This window comes from Nanorana parkeri, unplaced genomic scaffold, assembly GCF_000935625.1.
Source record: "Nanorana parkeri isolate BGI_ZX_2015 unplaced genomic scaffold, ASM93562v1 scaffold2, whole genome shotgun sequence".
Classification (NCBI taxonomy): Eukaryota; Metazoa; Chordata; class Amphibia; order Anura; family Dicroglossidae; genus Nanorana; species Nanorana parkeri.
This window is the reverse complement of record NW_017306270.1, coordinates 3,049,637-3,070,277: the sequence shown is the minus strand read 5'-3', so window position 1 is coordinate 3,070,277 and position 20,641 is coordinate 3,049,637. Positions and strand designations below refer to the sequence as shown.

Sequence of the window (20,641 nt, the reverse complement as noted above, 5' to 3'; positions counted from 1 at the left end):
GAGACAGGCATAATGTGTAATGGCAGCAGAGGACAGAGTTAGGTAGGAGGTCTGGAATACGGGCATAGTGTGTAATGGCAGCAGAGGACTGGAGACCAGCATAATGTATAATGGCAGCAGAAGACTGAGGTGGGCAGGAGGACTGAAGAGAGGCCTAGTGTGCATTTGTGTAATGGCAGCAGAGAACTGGAGGTGGGCATGGTATAAGAATTCCATGCCCTTCTGAGTCTCTCTAGTCCACACTGGGCACTGGTGGCCTCCTCAACATCCCCTACATTGATGTTAGACCTGTAAAAGTCTAAAAGCAAATGTGCAAAAAATATTGAGACTGAGAAAAACATTTGGTGTTCACAAAGTGGATTTATATCCTTGGTAATATTGAGGAAAAGCATTAATTAAAAGTTTTTGTGCCTGGAGTTTAGCTTTACAGAAGATTTTAGAAGATAGATGCATAAATGGGTGATTTGTTTATACGTCTATATTGTCAAAGCAAAGGGCCTGTTCACTGTCCCTAATACAGTAGGGGGGGCTATACTTTGGCCTGTCTTGCCCCAGCATCAGTGAGAATAAACAATGCTCCAGACCTAGTGGCCAGTGGGAGTAAAAAATGATGCACCTATGGTCAGTGGGGGAAGAAATAATGCCCCATTTTTTATATCAGTGGGAGTGCCCGATTAATGGTGTCAGTGGAATAATGGCCCATAGTTGGTGCTTGTTGGGAAGAATTGTGCCCTATCATTTGTGGTAGTGGGAGAAGTAGTGCCCCATCGTTGGTATTAGTGGGAGGAATAGTTCCCCATCATTGATGTTAGCAGGAGGTATAGTACTCTATCGTTGGTGTCAGTGGGAGGGATGGTGTCTCATCATTGGTGTCCTCGGGAAAAATAATGCTCCATTGTTGGTGTCAGTGGTCGCAATAGTTCCCCATCGTTGGTGTCAGTGGGAAGAATATTGCCTTATCGTTGATGTCATTGGGAGGAATAGTGCCCCATCATTGGTGTAAGTGGAACGAATAGTGCCCCATGATATGTATCAGTGGTAGGAATAGTGTCCCATCATTTGTGTCAGTGGGAGGAATAGTTCCCCATCATTGGTGCCAGTGGTAGGAATGATGTCACATCACTGGAGTCAGTAGAAGAAATAGTGCTCCATTGTTGTTGTTGATGGAAGGAATAGTGCCCTGAATGATCAGCCAATTGCACGCAAAGGGCCGCAGTTTGGAGACCACTGGCTTAGATCACAGGTGATCCAAGAATACGTGTTTGTTATCTGAAATTGAAGTCATTCAGTCATCATTTGTGACCAGTTACAGATGCCATTTATGGTTTATCACATTCAGACGTTCAGATCTTCTTAGTTTTAGCTGTGCCGTCTGGGACGCTCCTTAGAGCTTCTCTAGTGCATCTGGCCAGTTTATCTGTGTGTTATTGTGATAAATATCCCCTATTGTGGGATGAGGAGATCAGGATGAAGAACAGGTGGTCTTGGTGCAGATTATCCAGTAATACTTCAATGACTCTTTAGGAGATTATAGACCGCGCTTCTTCAATTTATACATCTAACGTACCAAATTCTGCCTAGATTTTGGATCTTTATGTCATTTTCAGTAAAAGAACATTGCATATTTTGTAACGTTTCATTGTAAGAACCACCTGTTGACAAGGAGAGAATAACCAGTCTGATCCCAATGGAGTGTCATAAAGGATCAGGGATTGGATCAGGGGATGTATATGATTACACCATTATAAGTATATTGTTGGTTTCCGGTCCGTTGATTTCGTAATGCTGACACAATAAATCTTCTTCACAGATATGACTCTGTTGTCCTCGCAAGGCGAGATCCTGGAGGAGACGCCATCTGCCGCGTCTGCCACCGAGAATTCGGAGATGAGGATGCTGGAGAAGAGGTCAAAGGTCATCGAGGAGCTGTTACAGACAGAACGGGACTATCTGCGAGACCTGGAGACCTGCGTGGAGCACATGATGGTTCCCCTGCAGGCAAAACAGGTGAGGCCTTTCTTATTGCCGAGGGTGGGGAGACCTATCACAAACTTTTTCCAATTGTTATTTGAATTCATTGGCACTTCAGTCTTTCATATTACTAATATTTAAAGCTGAACTCTAGGCAGAGGTAAAATACACAAATGAATGCAGCTCTGTGCTAATTATACATCCTTAAAATAAACTTTTTTTAAAGAAGCACTCTGGGAAAAAAGTTATCTTAACCCGTTCAGTGGGGCTACCCCTCCAATGCAAGGGTTAAGTGGTTGTTTTGTCTAGGTGCTAAAAAAAATGTTATACTCGCCCAACCTCGGAGCTGTTAGACCGGTCCTGGGTAGCCTCTCTCCCTCTCTACTGCAGTGATCTAAGTATTGTTGAGTCATCACGTCCAACACACTGGGGGGATTTATCAAGACTGGAGCAGACAAAATGTGAAACACTTGCCTATGGCAACCAATCAGCTTCTCTCTTCAGTTTGTTCAGTTAAGCTTTGAAAATGAAAGAGAGAAGCTGATTGGTTGCCATGCACTTCTGCTCCAGATTTTGTCTGCTCCAGTTTTGATAAATTCCCCTCACTGTGTATTTGATGTGAGGACGCCGAGGGACATATGATCACTGGAGCGAAGGAGGAGAGCAGAGAAACGGATAGATGAGGTCATCAATGTGCTGCTTCTCCTTCTCTGTCCAGTAACAGGCTGGGGGCAGGTCCATGACAGCCTGGTTTAAGAGGAAGTGGGTTGAATGATGCTGGCCATCATTCAACCTCGAAGACTAGGGACCTCTCTTGGCAGTAAAGAACTACTGCGAGGGATACATTTCTGTATTGAAAGTATTTCAGCAAAATTAGTTTTTTTTTGCATTTTCTTTAAAATCTTTGTTATAGTATAGTATAACATTATAACTGGTTTTCGAATTAACTTGCCTGTATCATTACCTATAGACCTATCCACAAGAAACATTTCTTTTTTTTATTCAACAGATCAATTTGGATTTTGATGTGCTATTTGGAAATATCCATTTAGTGATTGAGGTCACTCGGAGATTATTAGGAGCTCTGGAGACCTGTGACTCTGTGGGTGAGTATTCTTCTTGTATATCTACAGGTCACTACTGGTTTTTGTTTGAATGTCTGCAAAAATGCATCAAAATGTAAAAAAATGTTTCAGCCTTTTTAAAGGGAAAGTATAGAGCGCTCTCGGTGAGCACATATTCCAGCAAGCATTTTATTTAGTTTTGGACAAAGTTGGAGAGAAAAAAATGAGAGTCTCCCTAAAGTTTTTTTATTGCTATTGGGAAGATTTCTTCTCATTTCCTGGCAAGGATAAAGACAATAACACATTTTTAGTAGGAGGGGTTTAAATCTTTGACAATGTTTCTATTGCTGTCTGTGTCTTCCTGTTCCAATGCCAACCATGGTCCCCATTTCTTGTACATGTGTCCCAGGAACAGAAACATTGTCCTCTTTCTTGTTGATAAGTTATCAGATTTGTAGCCATATTTGACATAGCATTGGCTAGAGCAGTAGTTGTCAACTTATAAGGTATAGAGTGTTTCAACTGTGGGGTTCACATAATAGTCACCATATACAGTATAATGCTACAGAAGAACGTCAGACTGCGGACATGCTAGAGGAGATGGGCAGAGACTGCAGACATGCTAGAATAAATGGGCAGAGATTGCAGACATGCTAGAGGAGATGGGCAGAGACTGCAGGTGTGCTAGAGGAGATGGTCAGAGACTGCAGACATGCTAGAATAAATGGGCAGAGACTGCAGACATGCTAGAGGAGATGGGCAGAGACTGCAGACATGCTAGAGCAGATGGGTAGAGACTGCAGACATGCTAGAGGAGATGGGCAGAGACTGGAGAAATATTAGAGGAAATGGTCAGAGACTGAAGACATACCAGAGGAGAAGGGCAGAGACTGGGGACGTCTCATGGGGCTGCTAGAGTTCATTGCCATTATAGCATGTATATTGCAAATCATTGTTCCATCTTCCAAAGGGCCACAGGTTGGGCATCAGGTTGCTGGTGTGCAGAAACTTTTTTTCGTTAATATATGTAGAGAAGGCTTATTTTGCAGCACTTTACTGTGATCAAAGAACCATTCTTATCTGTTCCTGCCCTACAACCCATTACTCTATCAAAGCATTGTGTTAAAGTCTGGACATCAGTGGTGCAAAGTGACAGGGCCAACTACTAAGCCACCATGATGCTTCTGTTAAAAATTTTGTTTTTCTTTCAGGTTTGATATTCCTGGAGCAGAGGGAAGAGTTAGAGTCTGTATATAAAGAGTATTGCCAGAATCATGAGGAGACCATTGCACTGCTAGAGGCCTATGAAAAAGACGAGAGGTTCCAGAGACACCTCCAGGAGTGTATGGGGACTGTGAAGTAAGATTGCCCCCTTGTTTAACCCCCCTCCCCCCACCCACACACACCCATACTAGAGGTCTTCTACTACCACTAAAGGCTTGGGGATTATTCTGCTTGTATTCATTGGCTTCAGTACCAGCACTGATTTTTCTCTTTTCAGTGTGTCATGTTACATGCACACTATTTGGACTTTGTTTCTTAATGTGTATGTCAGGGCAAAAACTGTGCTTCTTGACATCTCTGCAATACATGCACACCTCTTATGTTCTATCCCTGAAAAACACTGAAAAATAGCTGTTTATTGTCCAGAAATGCTCCTGGCTCCTTCGTCTTGTTGTGGGGTGGCAACACACTGCATTTTTGTTGACTTAATGGTGTCAGCCCTGCCCAGATTTCTTCTACAAACTAGTGAAATGCCCCTCTCCCATCTCCCCAACATAAAAGCTAATCATTCTGTAGTGCAAGATAAGGACTGGGAGGGCTAATAACTCTCCTTGGATAACACATGAAGTGAGCACTGGGGACAGGATAGCTCTTAATTTCTGATATGAACTACAGGTATTTTTTCTGCACTTATGGGATAGATGTAACAAAACTCTTCCAATAGAATATTTAACAGACCTAAAGGGAACAAATAAAAAAAATATTCATTGTTAGGGTTTGTATACACTTTCACTGAACTTCTCTGAACTGTTCACATCAATCTGTAGCGTGCCACGTCCTTTAATTGTTTTTACTTTACTTTACTCTGAATTGTTTTGCACGGAAACATTTCTGTTTTATTGGGTTGTAATTGTTTTATTTTCTTCTCTTTTTTCTCTGTGTTTCTGGATGACAAAGGAGCCTGTATCAAGAATTGTGAGTACGCACCATTGTCTGTTCACTTTTCTAGAACATTTTTACAGATGCTGAATTCATAGTACTTATGTTAGTGAATTGTTTTGAGTCTGAATGGAAAGAGCCGTTTACACCTATTAAAGATAAATATCCTTCATTGTAAAGATAAATATAAAAAAAAAAAAAATCTGACTCTTGGGAGATGGCGGTATTTCAGGATCCACCCTTATTTGTCCAACACTCTTTAGAGTTCTTGAAAACAGTCTTGCAAAACCCCCTTGAAACCCTGCGCTTCATTTGTTCCTGATCTTTGCATTCTGAAACACTTTTATGATCCATCAGAATGGCGTTAAAATGTTGTCAGTAATAATAATTATTATACAGGATTTATATAGCGCCAACAGTTTGCGCAGCGCTTTACAACAAAGGGAAGACATTACAATACAATTCAAGACACGATGGTAAGAAGGGCCCTGCCCATGAGAGCTTACAATCTAAAAGTACAATCTGCTCATAATGAGTAAAGAAAGGCACTGGCTGGATGACAGTGGTGCTTCTCTATTCAATTGACATATTTTAATACTATCTGATGAGGAAAGGACCTCTGCCAAGTGTTTACTACTGTTAAGCAATGTCATTTAATAGGTAATTTCTGCCTTGGGCATTAGAAGCTTTTTAGCAGTTCTTGAGAACGTGTTCTAAGTGTCTATCTTAAAACTATAGACATAAGACTGTCCTAGGATTTGGTTCAGTTCAGGTGGATCAGAAACAGTCTCCTATCCATAGGAATCATAGGATTTAGGCAGACATGCCCAGGTCAACTTGAAATTCATCTTTTGGATGGTTGAGCCACCTGAAGAGTTTTACAGTCTACTGATCAAGGTGGTTGGTCAGGCATATCCTGAAAAAGGCTTTTGGTGGTACAGAGCCAGCAGGGGCCTACAGTGTATAATGCCATTATGCATGGATTACACCGTCTCTAAAGTAAACCTGTCAGAATACAAGTACATAGACTGACGTTGTTGACCTCTCCTCCTGAAAATGCTGGTTTCCTGTCTGCCATGCTGATTTTCTGTCTTTAGTACATTCTCAGTCACTGACCAGGAGAAAGCAATGCGGCAAGTGAAGTCAGAATGTCTGATCCATGTACTTGTTATTGGTCAGCAATATTAAACACAGAGGACCAACAAACAGCTAAGCGAGTAGAATTTTTATAAGATATCAGCAATTACGGCTCAAATATTTCTCCTTTGACAGGTTTCTTTTAAGGTCTTATGAAAATGTGTGTTTTCTCTGCTTGTATAACTTGTGTCCTCATTGACCAGGTGCCTTCTTTCATAGGGGGCGCACCAATTACATAAACCTGGGCTCCTTCCTCATTAAGCCGGTGCAGAGGATCATGCGCTATCCTCTGCTTCTCATGGAGCTAGTTGGAGCGACTCCCGACTCCCACCCAGACAAGAACCCCATGAAAGATGCTGTGCGGGCAGTGAAAGAAATTAACGTCAACATAAATGAGTACAAGAGAAGGAAAGATCTTGGTGAGTCCTTACGGTTGCTTGCAGGTCCCTTTTTAAAGACTTGAAATCAGGCTTGTATGTTAGTGTTAGAGCTTTGCAATGTGATAGACAGAAGGGTGTGAAGGTAAGGGAAGTGGCATGAAATCTGAGGAATTGCCTCACCTTCTTAATGGTAAGGGAAGTGGCATGAAATCTGAGGAATTGCCTCACCTTCTTAATGGTAAGGGAAGTGGCATGAAATCTGAGGAATTGCCTCACCTTCTTAATGGTAAGGGAAGTGGCATGAAATCTGAGGAATTGCCTCACCTTCTTAATGGTAAGGGAAGTGGCATGAAATCTGAGGAATTGCCTCTCCTTCTTAATGGTAAGGGAAGTTCATGAGAGCTTACAATCTAAAAGTACAATCTGCTCATAATGAGTAAAGAAAGGCACTGGCTGGATGACAGTGGTGCTTCTCTATTCAATTGACATATTTTAATACTATCTGATGAGGAAAGGACCTCTGCCAAGTGTTTACTACTGTTAAGCAATGTCATTTAATAGGTAATTTCTGCCTTGGGCATTAGAAGCTTTTTAGCAGTTCTTGAGAACGTGTTCTAAGTGTCTATCTTAAAACTATAGACATAAGACTGTCCTAGGATTTGGTTCAGTTCAGGTGGATCAGAAACAGTCTCCTATCCATAGGAATCATAGGATTTAGGCAGACATGCCCAGGTCAACTTGAAATTCATCTTTTGGATGGTTGAGCCACCTGAAGAGTTTTACAGTCTACTGATCAAGGTGGTTGGTCAGGCATATCCTGAAAAAGGCTTTTGGTGGTACAGAGCCAGCAGGGGCCTACAGTGTATAATGCCATTATGCATGGATTACACCGTCTCTAAAGTAAACCTGTCAGAATACAAGTACATAGACTGACGTTGTTGACCTCTCCTCCTGAAAATGCTGGTTTCCTGTCTGCCATGCTGATTTTCTGTCTTTAGTACATTCTCAGTCACTGACCAGGAGAAAGCAATGCGGCAAGTGAAGTCAGAATGTCTGATCCATGTACTTGTTATTGGTCAGCAATATTAAACACAGAGGACCAACAAACAGCTAAGCGAGTAGAATTTTTATAAGATATCAGCAATTACGGCTCAAATATTTCTCCTTTGACAGGTTTCTTTTAAGGTCTTATGAAAATGTGTGTTTTCTCTGCTTGTATAACTTGTGTCCTCATTGACCAGGTGCCTTCTTTCATAGGGGGCGCACCAATTACATAAACCTGGGCTCCTTCCTCATTAAGCCGGTGCAGAGGATCATGCGCTATCCTCTGCTTCTCATGGAGCTAGTTGGAGCGACTCCCGACTCCCACCCAGACAAGAACCCCATGAAAGATGCTGTGCGGGCAGTGAAAGAAATTAACGTCAACATAAATGAGTACAAGAGAAGGAAAGATCTTGGTGAGTCCTTACGGTTGCTTGCAGGTCCCTTTTTAAAGACTTGAAATCAGGCTTGTATGTTAGTGTTAGAGCTTTGCAATGTGATAGACAGAAGGGTGTGAAGGTAAGGGAAGTGGCATGAAATCTGAGGAATTGCCTCACCTTCTTAATGGTAAGGGAAGTGGCATGAAATCTGAGGAATTGCCTCACCTTCTTAATGGTAAGGGAAGTGGCATGAAATCTGGGGAATTGGCCTCACCTTCTTATAGTCCAACACTACTTTCTTTTTACATCTTTTGTGGACGGATTGGAACATCTGTTGGCATTTTAGGATTGATCGTGTACTCATTAATGCGATTCATCCCCACTTCCTAGCCCAATGACACCTTGTCACAATCGGGCACCAGTAGAATCTAAATAGGGGGTTAATGAACCAGTATCCACCTACTTGGTTGATGAGAAAAATGTCTCCGAGTGCCGCTCCCTATTTCTCATGAAGGCACTGGATAAAGGGACCGAAATTAAAAAAAAACAAAAAACCTTCATTATATCCACATAAATTCAAAACATTTATAAATAAGGATATCAACCAAACGGGGATCCATTATTTAAATCCCATCACCTATATTAAGCAAACAATAAAAAGAGCTTGCAGTATATATAAATATACAGATGTGGACCCAAAAAGTGGCAGTTACAAGTTTTCATACAATCATTTTTATATAAAGTCATTCCAATATGGAATATTAATTCAGTTTCATGTAACTGGCACTACTTGGTTTTTCATTTGTACTGTATATATACATGTATGCACACATTATTATTATTATTATTATTATTTATTTGCTTAATATAAGTGATGGGATTTGAATAATGGATCCAACTTTGGGTCAGTTAGATCCATATTTATACATTTCATAGACTTATATTGTTTGCTTTTCTCTATCTATCTATCTATCTATCTATCTATCTATCTATCTATCTATCTAGCATTATCTTACTTTTGGTCCCTTTATTGAACAAGATCAATCTGACTGAGGTTCTAACCCTTCAACACACTACAAAAAAGAAAAGAAAATGTGTTTTTGTTGTTGGGACTTCCCCTAAATACTGTCATAATGATGGGAAGACAGAAGAGACATCTCCCTAATATGAATACAGTAGAAACATTCTTTACAAAATTAACAAACAAAAGTTTTGTCTGGAGTTGGGTCTTTGTGTTATACAGACATCTAACACAACAGAGGTGACTGAATGACAAGACTATGTCAATGACATCTTCTGTATATGGGTCCCAAATGTGCATTTATAGAAGTTGCTTAGATGAAGTCACACATTTCGCTGTTAGTTTTCCATGTATAGGGGTAAAAATTGTGGCACTCTTATATATTTATTACTCTCTTTCAGTTGTCAAGTACCGCAAAGGTGATGAAGAAAGTATAATGGACAAGATCTATAAACTTAATATCCACTCTATCATCAAGAAATCCAACAGGGTCAGCAGTCACTTGAAGCACCTCACGGGCTTTGCACCTCAGGTAGATGATTCTTCACACTCTCTGTACACATGTGTGTCATTTGTGCTGTAACTATGTTGTCGTGCTCGGTGTGATCGGATCTTGAAGAGATCTCCAGTTGCCTAGAGCTGTTCATCTCAAGTTCCTTTGCATTGACCCCAAGGAAACCATATGTCAAGTGTGCTTTAAGTCTCTGGACATAGTACCAGTGAAATAACACCCGCGTACAATTAAAAATCAATGAAAAATAAGATTTATGTAAATGATAACAGATGACAGGTTACTGAAAATACCAGTCTCCAGCCTCCTCCATTCCTCTGCAGAGGGGTCAAACCTGCAGACATTTCCTGTTGAGTTTCAATGGTCTTGATGGCAGTTCTTCCATCATGAATATCCCCCCCCTTTCCTGACCAGGCAGGTTGTGAATTGGTTAATTGCTATAAAAACTGATGACAAAAGCTTCCCTTCAGTTTTCCAAATTTGGGAGGCAGTCCAGAAGCTTAAAGCCTAAGTCTAATCTACTTTTGTTTTCCTTTCCCTGTTTCCATCTCACTTCATGAACATGCTAATGCAATTTTTAAAGAAAACTTTTCTATTTTCAATCTGTACTTTATTTTAGACCCAGTGACATAATTATTTGGTCTCTGCATTTCTCTATGCAATTCAGGCAGATTATGGCTGGGAGGGGTCAGCAGGGTGCTGTACATAGCTTCCTGAAAACCTCCAGTACTTCTCTCAAGAGCCCTCAGCATTGATACAAATCGTGGATGGACTCTTGGGAGCAAATATCATAAAGATGGATGATGTCAGTCTGGAGTAGTGGGTGCTCCTAGGTAGATTTAGGTCACATCCAGACTGTCCTAGGTAACGCCTCCATGTGAAATCTAGTGAATAAAAGGGGTGGACCAGGGACAGCCCAACTGGTGAAAAAAGGACTAGATATTGGTGGATGTCCTCCAGCCAGTAAATGAGGGGGGCTCTGTCTGCCTTGCTGCATCTTCCAATACACACTGTGAGAAGCTCACAGTGTGCAGTGATATCAGAGTAAGACATTTCAGTCCAGGAGAGGAGCCGGTACAACTGTACAAGACTGAAGGGAAAGCCGGAGTTCAGCTTTAATAGATCAGTGAGCTGATTAGTCAGAGCAGCTACTGCTAATTGTAGTAAGCAAGCCTGTTGCTCTGTGAACCCTATTCCTGGCTTCAGTGCAATCCAATCTAATAACTTAATATAAAGATTAGGGATGCACCGATACCAAGTGACGTGGGAGCATGGAGCCGGCTTCCCGGCCAATCAGGAACCCGGGCAGCTTGTAATGACTCCACTGCCTGGCTTCCTGATACCGAAAGTTCGGGTATCGGGCTAGGCATCCGAGCATTTGGGCAAGTACGAGTACTCGCCCAAATACTCAGTATCGGCACCAATACCGATACAAGTATCAGTGCATCTCTAATTGAAGATTATATTTTATTCTAGCAATACAGATGTGCAAATGTTCTCATTGCCGAAAATTCCCTGATGGGCTGCAGACCTGGACTATATTTCATACTCATTCTTTGAAGAGGACCGGTCACTTTGTCTTCAGGTTCTCTTCTAAGTGATCACGTAAAAGGCACGATGGTGTATTCAATAATACAAAACGCAGTAGCCCAATGCAAACAATCAGCATTCCCTGATCTAAGTAAATTTAACGAACATTTGATTGGTCACTCTGGCTTGCTGTTCACTAGCCAGTAAGCCAATACATAAAAATCCAGTAGTTCTGTAGATCATATACCTGGGACAGGTACCTGTAACAAAGCCTTCTTTTATGTCTTTGTATGACAGATCCGAGATGAAGTCTTTGAAGAGACGGAGAAGAACTTCAGAATGCAGGAAAGACTGATCAAGTCCTTCATCCGGGACCTGTCTGTGTATCTCCAGCACATTAGGGTGAGGCCTGTGCACTCTTTAACTGTCCTGACATGTAGGCGAAAGGGAGGCAGCTCTTATCAGATAACAGCGGTCACCTGTAAGGCTCTGAAAGTGTTCTTCAGTGACATTCCTAAACATGTTTGCCAGGCAAACTTTGGTTGTACTTTGAGCGGCTCTATTTATTGGCATATGGCTCAATACATTCATATATTTTGTCATGCTTTATGTCCTAGGTGAAAACAGTGTGAGTGCAGCCTGTAGATCTAATATTTATATTTAATAGCACAGGAACGACAGATGAGATCTGACTTGGTGGCTGTGTACAATAGCTGGGTCCAGCTCAGTTACAGTATGATTGTGAGCCCCTCTGGGGAAATTTTAGGTCCTTTTAGCTTCCATGTCCTGCTGAGACTTGTAGTTCTTGCAAGGGCTACAGATGCATAGATCGCCCAAGCACAGATAGAATGGCATTGATCTGCTGCCTTCTTGTATGTGTTGTGTTTTTTTTTCCATTCACCGTATTATCTTATCTTCTGTTACGTAGGCGTCCTACTTCCTGCAATATAGAATAAATGAAATCTCCAACAGTTGTGGAGAATCTTATCAGGTGTGCAGAGATCTCACCACCGGGCCCCGGACTGATACAAGAAAGCCTGTTTAAACTACACCTGTCACAAGAGATACATGTCAGCTGCTTTTTTGGGGGGGGCCTCGTTTTAAAAATGTTATTTGCCTGGCTGTCTCTGGCTACTGTATTTCTGGGTTTTAGATACTTAAGAAGTGTTGGGATTCCATTTCTCTCTACTTATTTCTGATCAGTGATTCATAAATCATGGCTAGCAAGGCATGACTGCTAACCAACTGGCATGTTCAGAAAGAGAGGTCACAAATGGTCATCTATGTCTTGCTCTGGTGACAGGTGTACTTTAAAGAGTTTGCATGTTCTAAAACTGAACTAGAGGTTAAGGTTGGACTAACATGTTAACTGTCACACTGCAGTAAAGTAGGGATTTTCTGCACACCTTCATTATAGGACTCTAATTAAAGTGACACTAAACTCAGGAGTTAAATCTTAATAATACATTCAAATACCTGAACTATTAACAAAAATGTATCTTATTTGTGTCTCACTCGGCTGTAGATCCTCAAATCATCTCTGAATTGGTGCTCACACTGTCCTTCCTTCTGGAGGGGGGCTTCTTTTGTTCCCCATGGTCCCTGTGTGTGTTGTAAAGTAGTCACCGCTCCAAGCTTGCTCCTGTGATAGACTACAATCTCACATTTAGTTTAATAATTTGTATTGAGCGCTGCGAAGGATCACTGAGACACTGTCCGGCTAAGATGAAGTGCCGTAGCGCTGCTCGTAGGGTTCAGTAACTTAGAAAAGCGCGGTGGCACTTTAGCTGTGCTGACTGCAGTCTTAAAGTGTATGTAAAGGTTTCTTTTAGGATACAGTAGGGGATGGTTAAAACCCCTGCTGGGAGATTTACCCTCACTTCCTGTTCAAGTGGCTACTAAAAAATTTTGTGAAATCACTGGATCGATGAAAGTGTAAAGTGATTCTAATGAATAGAGCGTGTCTACCTCAACAGGGGTCAGTTTGTGATAAAGGTAAGGTATGTGTGGGCCAGATTCTGGGCCTACCTTGGCTGTTTACACTGCTGTTAAAACACACTAGTCCAGGCTGAACAAATCCCAGGAGCCAGAAGTGGCCAATTCTCCTTAAAAATGACAGCTGGCTCCTAACTTTTGAGGTTTCCTAGTAGTTGTTAATTAAGCTGGCTCTTAAAACAAATCCTTCTTCTCCTGGATTGGGCAGACTGGCCCAAATTAATTTCTCCACCCCGAGCCTCCATTCAGACTATCTCTGATATTTCATTCAGGTTTTTTCTAAAAATGGCAGTTCATACCCTGAAGAAAGGGGGGGGGGGGGGGTCGTGCTGCCTTTCATCTCAAAACACGATGGTTGTATCTGATGTTCCTAACCAATAAATATTTTAAAAGAATTTCTGGGGAAAATAATATTTGTAGTAGGCGCTCCTAACCGCACACTCAGAAACTAAAATGGTGGGATTTCCCATCACTCTCTGTCCCGGTGACAGTGGTCACAGGACACAGCGAGAGGGATCACCTCCCCAATGGGGACATAGGTGGCAGTAGATACCTAGCTTTCCCTACTGTGTCCAAAAAATACTTTGTTTATAGATTTACTTCAATTGTAACTTTCGGCTTTGTTTTTCCGCACATAGTTCAGTCTGTTTCCTGTGTTTGTAAATTTTAGACTAGTAGGGTTCTGTAGCGGCTCCATCTCCATTGTAGCACACAGTGCTTGTTCTGTTCCAGGGACATTCCCAAGCTGTGTTTTCCTTGTGTGTCCTAGGAATCAGCCTGTGTGAAAGTCCTGGCTGCCATGAGTATGTGGGATTTGTATGCAGACAAAGGAACCAGTGACCTGGAGAACTTTCAGCAAGCCCATCGTAACATCAGCGAGAAGCTCTTCACCGATTTCGTGAGTGCCCCTTTATTCACCGTTTACTCCTCTCCTCTACACAGCGTTAAAGAAGAATTCTACCGAGCAGGCTAATGTAACATCAAAGCCATTTTTACAAAAATATAGCTATGAAAAACGTCTATTTTATGAGGTTCTTTTGGGTAACAGTACATTTACATTTTCAAGGTTTCCTTCACAGTCCTCTGCTCTAATGTGTGTTTGGTATATTGCAAATGCTAACCGCATCTGACCTTGGTAGCTTCCATAACACGGCATCCCCAGCAGTCTTTAAAGGAGGGCAATTAGCTATAAGACCTGTACACCTTTTCAAGCTGGACTCCGGCCTTCCCTTCAATCTTGCACTGTGGTACCAGCTCCTCCTGGACTGAAATGGCTTCCTCTGATTTCACTGCACACTGTGAGCTTCTCACAATGTGCATTAGAAGTTGCGGCAAGTCAGATAGAGCCCCCCTCATTTACTGGCTGGAGGATGTCCAGCATTATCAATATATAAGCAGATTAAACTTTAATTTAAGTAACCCTTCCTGTCCCGACGCACGGTTGTTTGAGGTGTGGCTTTGTGACTGCTGGCCCCTTATGTTATTTGTTCTATGTTATGGTGAGACCATCAGAGAAGTACGACACCATCATTTAGTTGTGCAAAGACCACAACAGAAGGGCACAACTTGGTATTTTAGAGGCGACATCTGTGGAAAATATAAGAAATATCAGTTATGGTTGGAACTGACCTAATGTATGTTCCCTGAACTTTACACCCTGTACACTGATAATCCCACGGGATGGTTTAGTGCAGGTAATCACACCTGTTTACATTCCAGTCTGATGAGAAGGTCTGGGTGTGTCACAGACACAGCAAATTCACCTGAAAACCAGTGAAAGGAGCGCTAGAGTTCTCTTACCTCATTGGCCAGGTTTAAGGGTGGTCATACACAATAGAGCACGCCAGATGGGGGGCTTGGTTATCTCACACCTATTGACCCCTTAAAGCCCATCTCCAGACATAAGAAACTTACCAGGGTTAATGCACTTATACATTCCTTTTCCTCAAAAGCAACCCCACCCCTCCTCGCTATGCAGGCTTTCTTCTACATGCAGGGATTAGTACAGTTTCCGCTGGATTTCCGGCCTGCTTCGATATAAGTGCTGCGGTTTTGACTTCTCCTCCATGCCATTCACAAAACACACAGCCCCAGGCTTCATTTTATGAATGGCCAGGAGGAAAGGGGCATTGAGACATGACTGCAGGTCTGGGGTCTATAAGACCTACAGTGCTTCCATCCGAGCAGCCTGGAAGTAGAGCGGGAAATTTACTAATGCAGACATGTAAACAAGCAGGTTTGCCTAATGTCAAAGAAAGCCAGCATGACTGGGATTGCTTTTGAAGCAAAGGAATGAACAAATGTGTTAACCCTGGTACCTTTATTGTACCTGAAGTTGGGTTTTAAAGTGCACTTTAATGCAGATGTCCCCAGGCACTTATAGTCACATTCCTTTTGCTCCCCGTCCGCTGCATTTAGCCAGCAGGGTTGAAAGGATAGTCCTGTGCTAGCTACATGTCACCGGACCCCTAGTTTACAATGGGCTATGGTTTCCCCGTGTGACAGCGCTGATTGGCCCAGCACTGTCACATGGAGTAAGTCGATGCTTTTCCATATGTAGAAGTAATGGGTATTTTTTCAGGTCCCGGTGTTGGATGGAATGGCAGAGCAGCAAATGAAAGGCATATACACTGTTGGGCAATTTGGGGCAAGGGGGGGGCTAAGAAAACCTGTTGCTTTCCCTGAATGGGAAATGCATGGGTTTGCCTTAGGAAACAAATCCCATTGTACTGTGCATTTCGTTTTTCATTTCATGTTTATTCTACAAATTAAAATGTGCAAAATTAAAAATGAGCACACCAACATCTATGTTTATTGCCTGGGAGGTATACGAATAAAGTGTAGTACATCCAGCCATATGCACAGGTTTGAAGGGATAAGGGAAGGGGTTACTTTGAGAAGTCTCATGGCAGGTTGATCAACAGATACAAGTGGCTGAAGTTTTGTGCAGGTCATGAGGCCTTGTCCCATTATAAGTCCCTTTATTATTTCAAGGCAAGCTAACTATAGTAGTGTTCACCGGCTGTGCCAGTCCCCAGTCGGTACGCTGACATAAATCTCACTTTTCTTCCACACAGAAAGAAAGAACGGAGAAGCTGGTCATCTCTCCTCTCACCCAGCTCCTGACCATGTTTGCTGGCCCACACAAACTGGTGCAGAAAAGGTTCGACAAGCTTCTGGACTACCATAACTGCACTGAGAGGGCTGAAAAGCTGAAGGACAAAAGGACCTTAGATGAGCTTCAGTCTGCCAGGAACAACTACGAGGCTCTGAACGCCCAACTTCTGGATGAGCTGCCCAAATTCCATAACTACGCCAAGGAGCTGTTTGCTAGCTGTGTGCGTGGCTATGCCAATGCACACTGTAACTTTGTAAAGTATGCCTTGGAGGAGCTAAAGCCTCTACTAAGTGTAAGTTGTGTATTTGATTTGTTCTATCTGGCTGTCAGCCACAGGCTCTTATAGTGAACCCTCTGAGGATAGAAGTTTTAGAGAGGGCATTGCGGACAAGTTTTTAAAGGTTCAGGTTCCAGGGCTATCATCCGGCTATTACACTTGACTGAGAAAGCAGAATGCAACCAGTGAAGTCTGAACTCCCATTCCACCTACTTGTTCTAGGGCAGTGACTTATGACTTTGTGGTGACAGGATCAAGATGATAGTTGTGGACTCTGCACCTTTTAATACAAGCCATCAATAGTAGCCAGGTTTTAGGATCCACCATGTCTAGTTTGTGTCAAATTGTGCTTATAGGCAAGCCATAGACAAAGCTGTGTTTGTGGAATGTAGATTTTACTTCACAATGTTGTGTATAGGTTGTGTAATAGGTGTGCAGAGATCGTTCAGTGGGCACAGCTGTGTCTGTGGGATCTGGCTTACACTGCACAATGTTGTGTATAGGTGTGCAGAGATTGTTCACTAGGCACAGATGTGTATGTGTAATGTACAATGCTATGTATACGTGTGCAGAGAGCATTCAGGTAGGTACAGTTGTGCATATGAAATGTAGACTTTACTACACAATGTTGTGTATAGGTGGGCAGAGATCATTCAGTAGGCACAGATGTGTGTGTGGAATGAGACTTTACTACACAATGTTGTGTATAGGTGGGCAGAGATCATTCAGTAGGCACAGATGTGTGTGTGGAATGAGACTTTACTACACAATGTTGTGTATAGGTGGGCAGAGATCATTCAGTAGGCACAGCTGTGTATGTGGAATGTAGATATTACTGCGCAATGTTGTGTATAGGTGTGCTTAGTGTAGGCATATTCAGTTGAGCACAGTTTATAAGTCCCGATCTCCACACATGGAAACAAGGTAAGTAGTAACAGGCAGTGGATAAAGCTGATAAGTGGTTAGTCTTGTATTGGGGTGGGGAAATATTTGCTTATCCTGGAGCGAGTTGCCTGAGCCCCAGACCCACAGACCTAGCCTTTTATCATATCTTTTACCCTTTTAGTATTACCAAAATATCTATAGCCATGTGTCAGAAAGATTGGCGGGAGCTTCGGGTTATATTGCCTGCTCTGAGAATCTTGATCTAGCCCATATCAATACAACCTATGAATATACTGTTTGTCCAGGAAATGCTTTTCTGAGTGCACATAGAACACACAGTTTATATAGCTGCAGGAAGTGACTTCACTTGGTTAATAATAAACAGTTGTCGGTTACCTTTAGAGAAACTGTGTTACTCTTAAAAGGACACACAGCCAAATGTTCTTGTGTGTTATAAAGTGATGTCCTGCATTGCACTGGCATTCATTCAGGGGACTTCTGTGACACAAGATTATTCCTACACCCATTGCCTCTGCTGAGGGAGAAACAGGGCTGCCATTGCTAACTGCCTTTCATTTATGTAAATCATTAAAACAGCATGCAGATCAAAGCTAGGAGAAAAGTCAGAGCTGCTAATCAGCATACTTGTCCAAGGTCGGGGACACAGAAGGTACTGAGCATGAGAAAGGGAGCTAGTATTCATGAGAGGTGGGCAAATGCGGCCTCTATTTGTCTCTCACTAGAAGTTTCTTTTAAACTTTTCTGGAAATGAAAAAAGTTTTTTTTCCTATGAGATTTGTGTTGAAATCTCTGAAATTCCTGTTCTGTTTATATTCTGCCATTTTGCTCAGCATACAGTTTAATGTAAATGGTGTTTCCTGTTTGAGTTCTGCTATCGGCACTATACATCATCTGATACATTGTTATTGTAAGCTTTAAACCAGGATTGATTGTTCATGAATGTGTGTCTGTTTCCAGCTGTTGGGCATCGGTGGGAGAGAAGGGAACCTCATCGCCTTATTTCAGGAGGAGCACAGTAAGGTCCTCCAGCAGCTTCAGGTCTTCACCTTCTTCCCAGAAAATCCTCCCCCGGCCAAGAAGCCTTTTGAGAGAAAGACTATTGAGCGTCAGTCTGCTAGGAAGACCGTACCAAGCCCAGTGAGTAATTCTATGCTCTGTCCTGTTACCTAATATTATGTTGTCTTCATTCTGTTTCCCGATATGAGGAAGTCTGTCCTTCTAACTGTGTCTCTTCCCTTAGGCCAAATACATACCACAGACGGATGAACATCGGGCACTGTTACTCACTCGTTACCCACCAGAAAAACTCTTCCAGGCGGACCGCAACTTCAATGCTGCTCAGGATTTGGATGTGTGCGTTCAGGAGGGCGACCTAGTCGGTGTTATTAAACAACAAGACCCGATGGGGAGCCAAAACCGATGGCTGGTAGATAATGGAGGTGAGGGGGCCTCATTTGTCTTTCTTTATGGTTAGTGAATATGTGTCATCTGAATCGATCTAGGCAAGGCTGGATTTACCATTAGGCACAGTTTGCCTGTGCAGAGGCTTTCCCCTGTGTAGTAAGGGGACTTCTTTTTATTCCCATCATCAGTAGAAATACAGTCATCAATTATAACCTTCCTAACGAGTATGTGAAAGATCTGCCCAAAAAACATAAACAGAGGGCGAAGGACTGGTCTTTAGGCTCGCTGCAGCTGATCTTTTCTCATTACTGATTTACCATGCCTTCTTCTACACTGTGTCTGTGGGAAAGAAGCCATCTTGGTAAAGGCAGGGCTTTGCTTCCTCATTCCAAGGCTGCTGGAACACCCCACTCTCTTGGTGATCTGATGACTTGTGGGGTCATATTGAGGAAACTGATGCAAAGGTAGAGGAAGCACAGACCCACAGAAAAAATGAGGAAGACGGGGAGATCCTTGCAGGTACAGCTTCCTCTCCAGCAAGGGGAACAGTGAGCAGCACACAAAAATGGGCACTATTTGTGCAGCCTGTTTTATTGTTCATTTGCATATTGTCAAGTGTGTACCACTTAGGGTTCAGTGGAGCCATAGCAGAAGTGTCTGTCTGAGCCATGTGTCTACAAATGGTCAATATACATGTATAAATGAGTCCTCAGGGCACCTCTTGCAGTAGTAGGAATATTATATATTATAGTAGGACTGGTCTCTGACCTGTCTTTCCTCTTCCTTTCACAGTCACAAAGGGATTTGTTTACAGCTCATTTCTGAAGCCATATAATCCTCGACGCAGCCACTCCGACGCTTCCATCGGCAGCCATTCCTCCAATGAATCCGGATACGGTGGCTCTTCTCCTATTTTTACAAGGCAGAATAGCAACAGCACTTTATCCATCAACCCAAGCAGCTCCACTGTGTCCTTCACCAATACCTCCACTCTAAAATCCTCCTTGGACACACCAGTAACAAGTAGCATAACAAGCAGCATCCATCCATTGGATCCATATGCTCCATCCAAAGCCAACTCGGCTGTGGACGGCGCCTCTAAAAGAGCCAGTGATACGGACTCTGGAATATCTGCCCAAGCAACAGAGAAGGAGCAGAGACACTCAAGAGAAAGCTTAAATGACTCTGCCCAACAGATGGACCCTAAAAGACGGGGCAGCCAGGCGGAAAATGGAAGTAACTTAACATTACCAAACAACGGAGACAAAGGGCATGTTTTCACCAATCGCAGGGCGCATAGGCAGAAGGACCCACCTACAGCAACAGAGACAGAAAAAGATGGCTCTGAGCTAGAAGGGAACCAGGTAAGGCTGGATGGGGCTTATTATCTAAAATTGTAGTATAACAAGTCTACCTGCTGATAAAATCTGGTATTGCACCGTGTGTGTGTGTGTGTCAGTTCAGGCTGATGGTGTGGGGGATATTTTCTTGCTACACTTCGGACCTCTGATGATATTATGTCAATATGGACCAAAATCTCTGTTTCCAACACCTTGTTGAATCTATGCCATGAACAACTAAGTTCTGAGGGCAAAAGGGGGTCCAACCCGGTACTAGGAAGGTGTACCTAATACTGTGTCCGGTGAGTGTATATATATTATGCACACACATACTAGATATATACAGGGCCAGATTTACTCTCTCTGCTGCCCCAAGGCCAGGTTCCTAAATGCGTCCCCCTCC

The 20,641-nt window shown here is 42.6% G+C and overlaps 1 protein-coding gene across 1 annotated transcript in view; it reads left to right on the top strand.

Annotated features, from left to right (window-relative positions):
* Nucleotides 1–20,641, top strand: part of DNMBP (dynamin binding protein) — a 110,526-nt gene that overhangs the window by 84,105 nt on the left and 5,780 nt on the right. Inside the window, exons 5-16 of the mRNA XM_018562880.1 lie at nucleotides 1,811–2,007; nucleotides 2,981–3,077; nucleotides 4,247–4,394; nucleotides 5,217–5,234; nucleotides 6,555–6,754; nucleotides 9,559–9,689; nucleotides 11,496–11,600; nucleotides 13,963–14,091; nucleotides 16,271–16,603; nucleotides 18,452–18,631; nucleotides 18,735–18,933; nucleotides 19,691–20,262. Coding sequence (XP_018418382.1) covers nucleotides 1,811–2,007; nucleotides 2,981–3,077; nucleotides 4,247–4,394; nucleotides 5,217–5,234; nucleotides 6,555–6,754; nucleotides 9,559–9,689; nucleotides 11,496–11,600; nucleotides 13,963–14,091; nucleotides 16,271–16,603; nucleotides 18,452–18,631; nucleotides 18,735–18,933; nucleotides 19,691–20,262 — 2,309 coding nt within the window. The remainder of the gene's footprint in view (nucleotides 1–1,810; nucleotides 2,008–2,980; nucleotides 3,078–4,246; nucleotides 4,395–5,216; nucleotides 5,235–6,554; nucleotides 6,755–9,558; nucleotides 9,690–11,495; nucleotides 11,601–13,962; nucleotides 14,092–16,270; nucleotides 16,604–18,451; nucleotides 18,632–18,734; nucleotides 18,934–19,690; nucleotides 20,263–20,641) is intronic.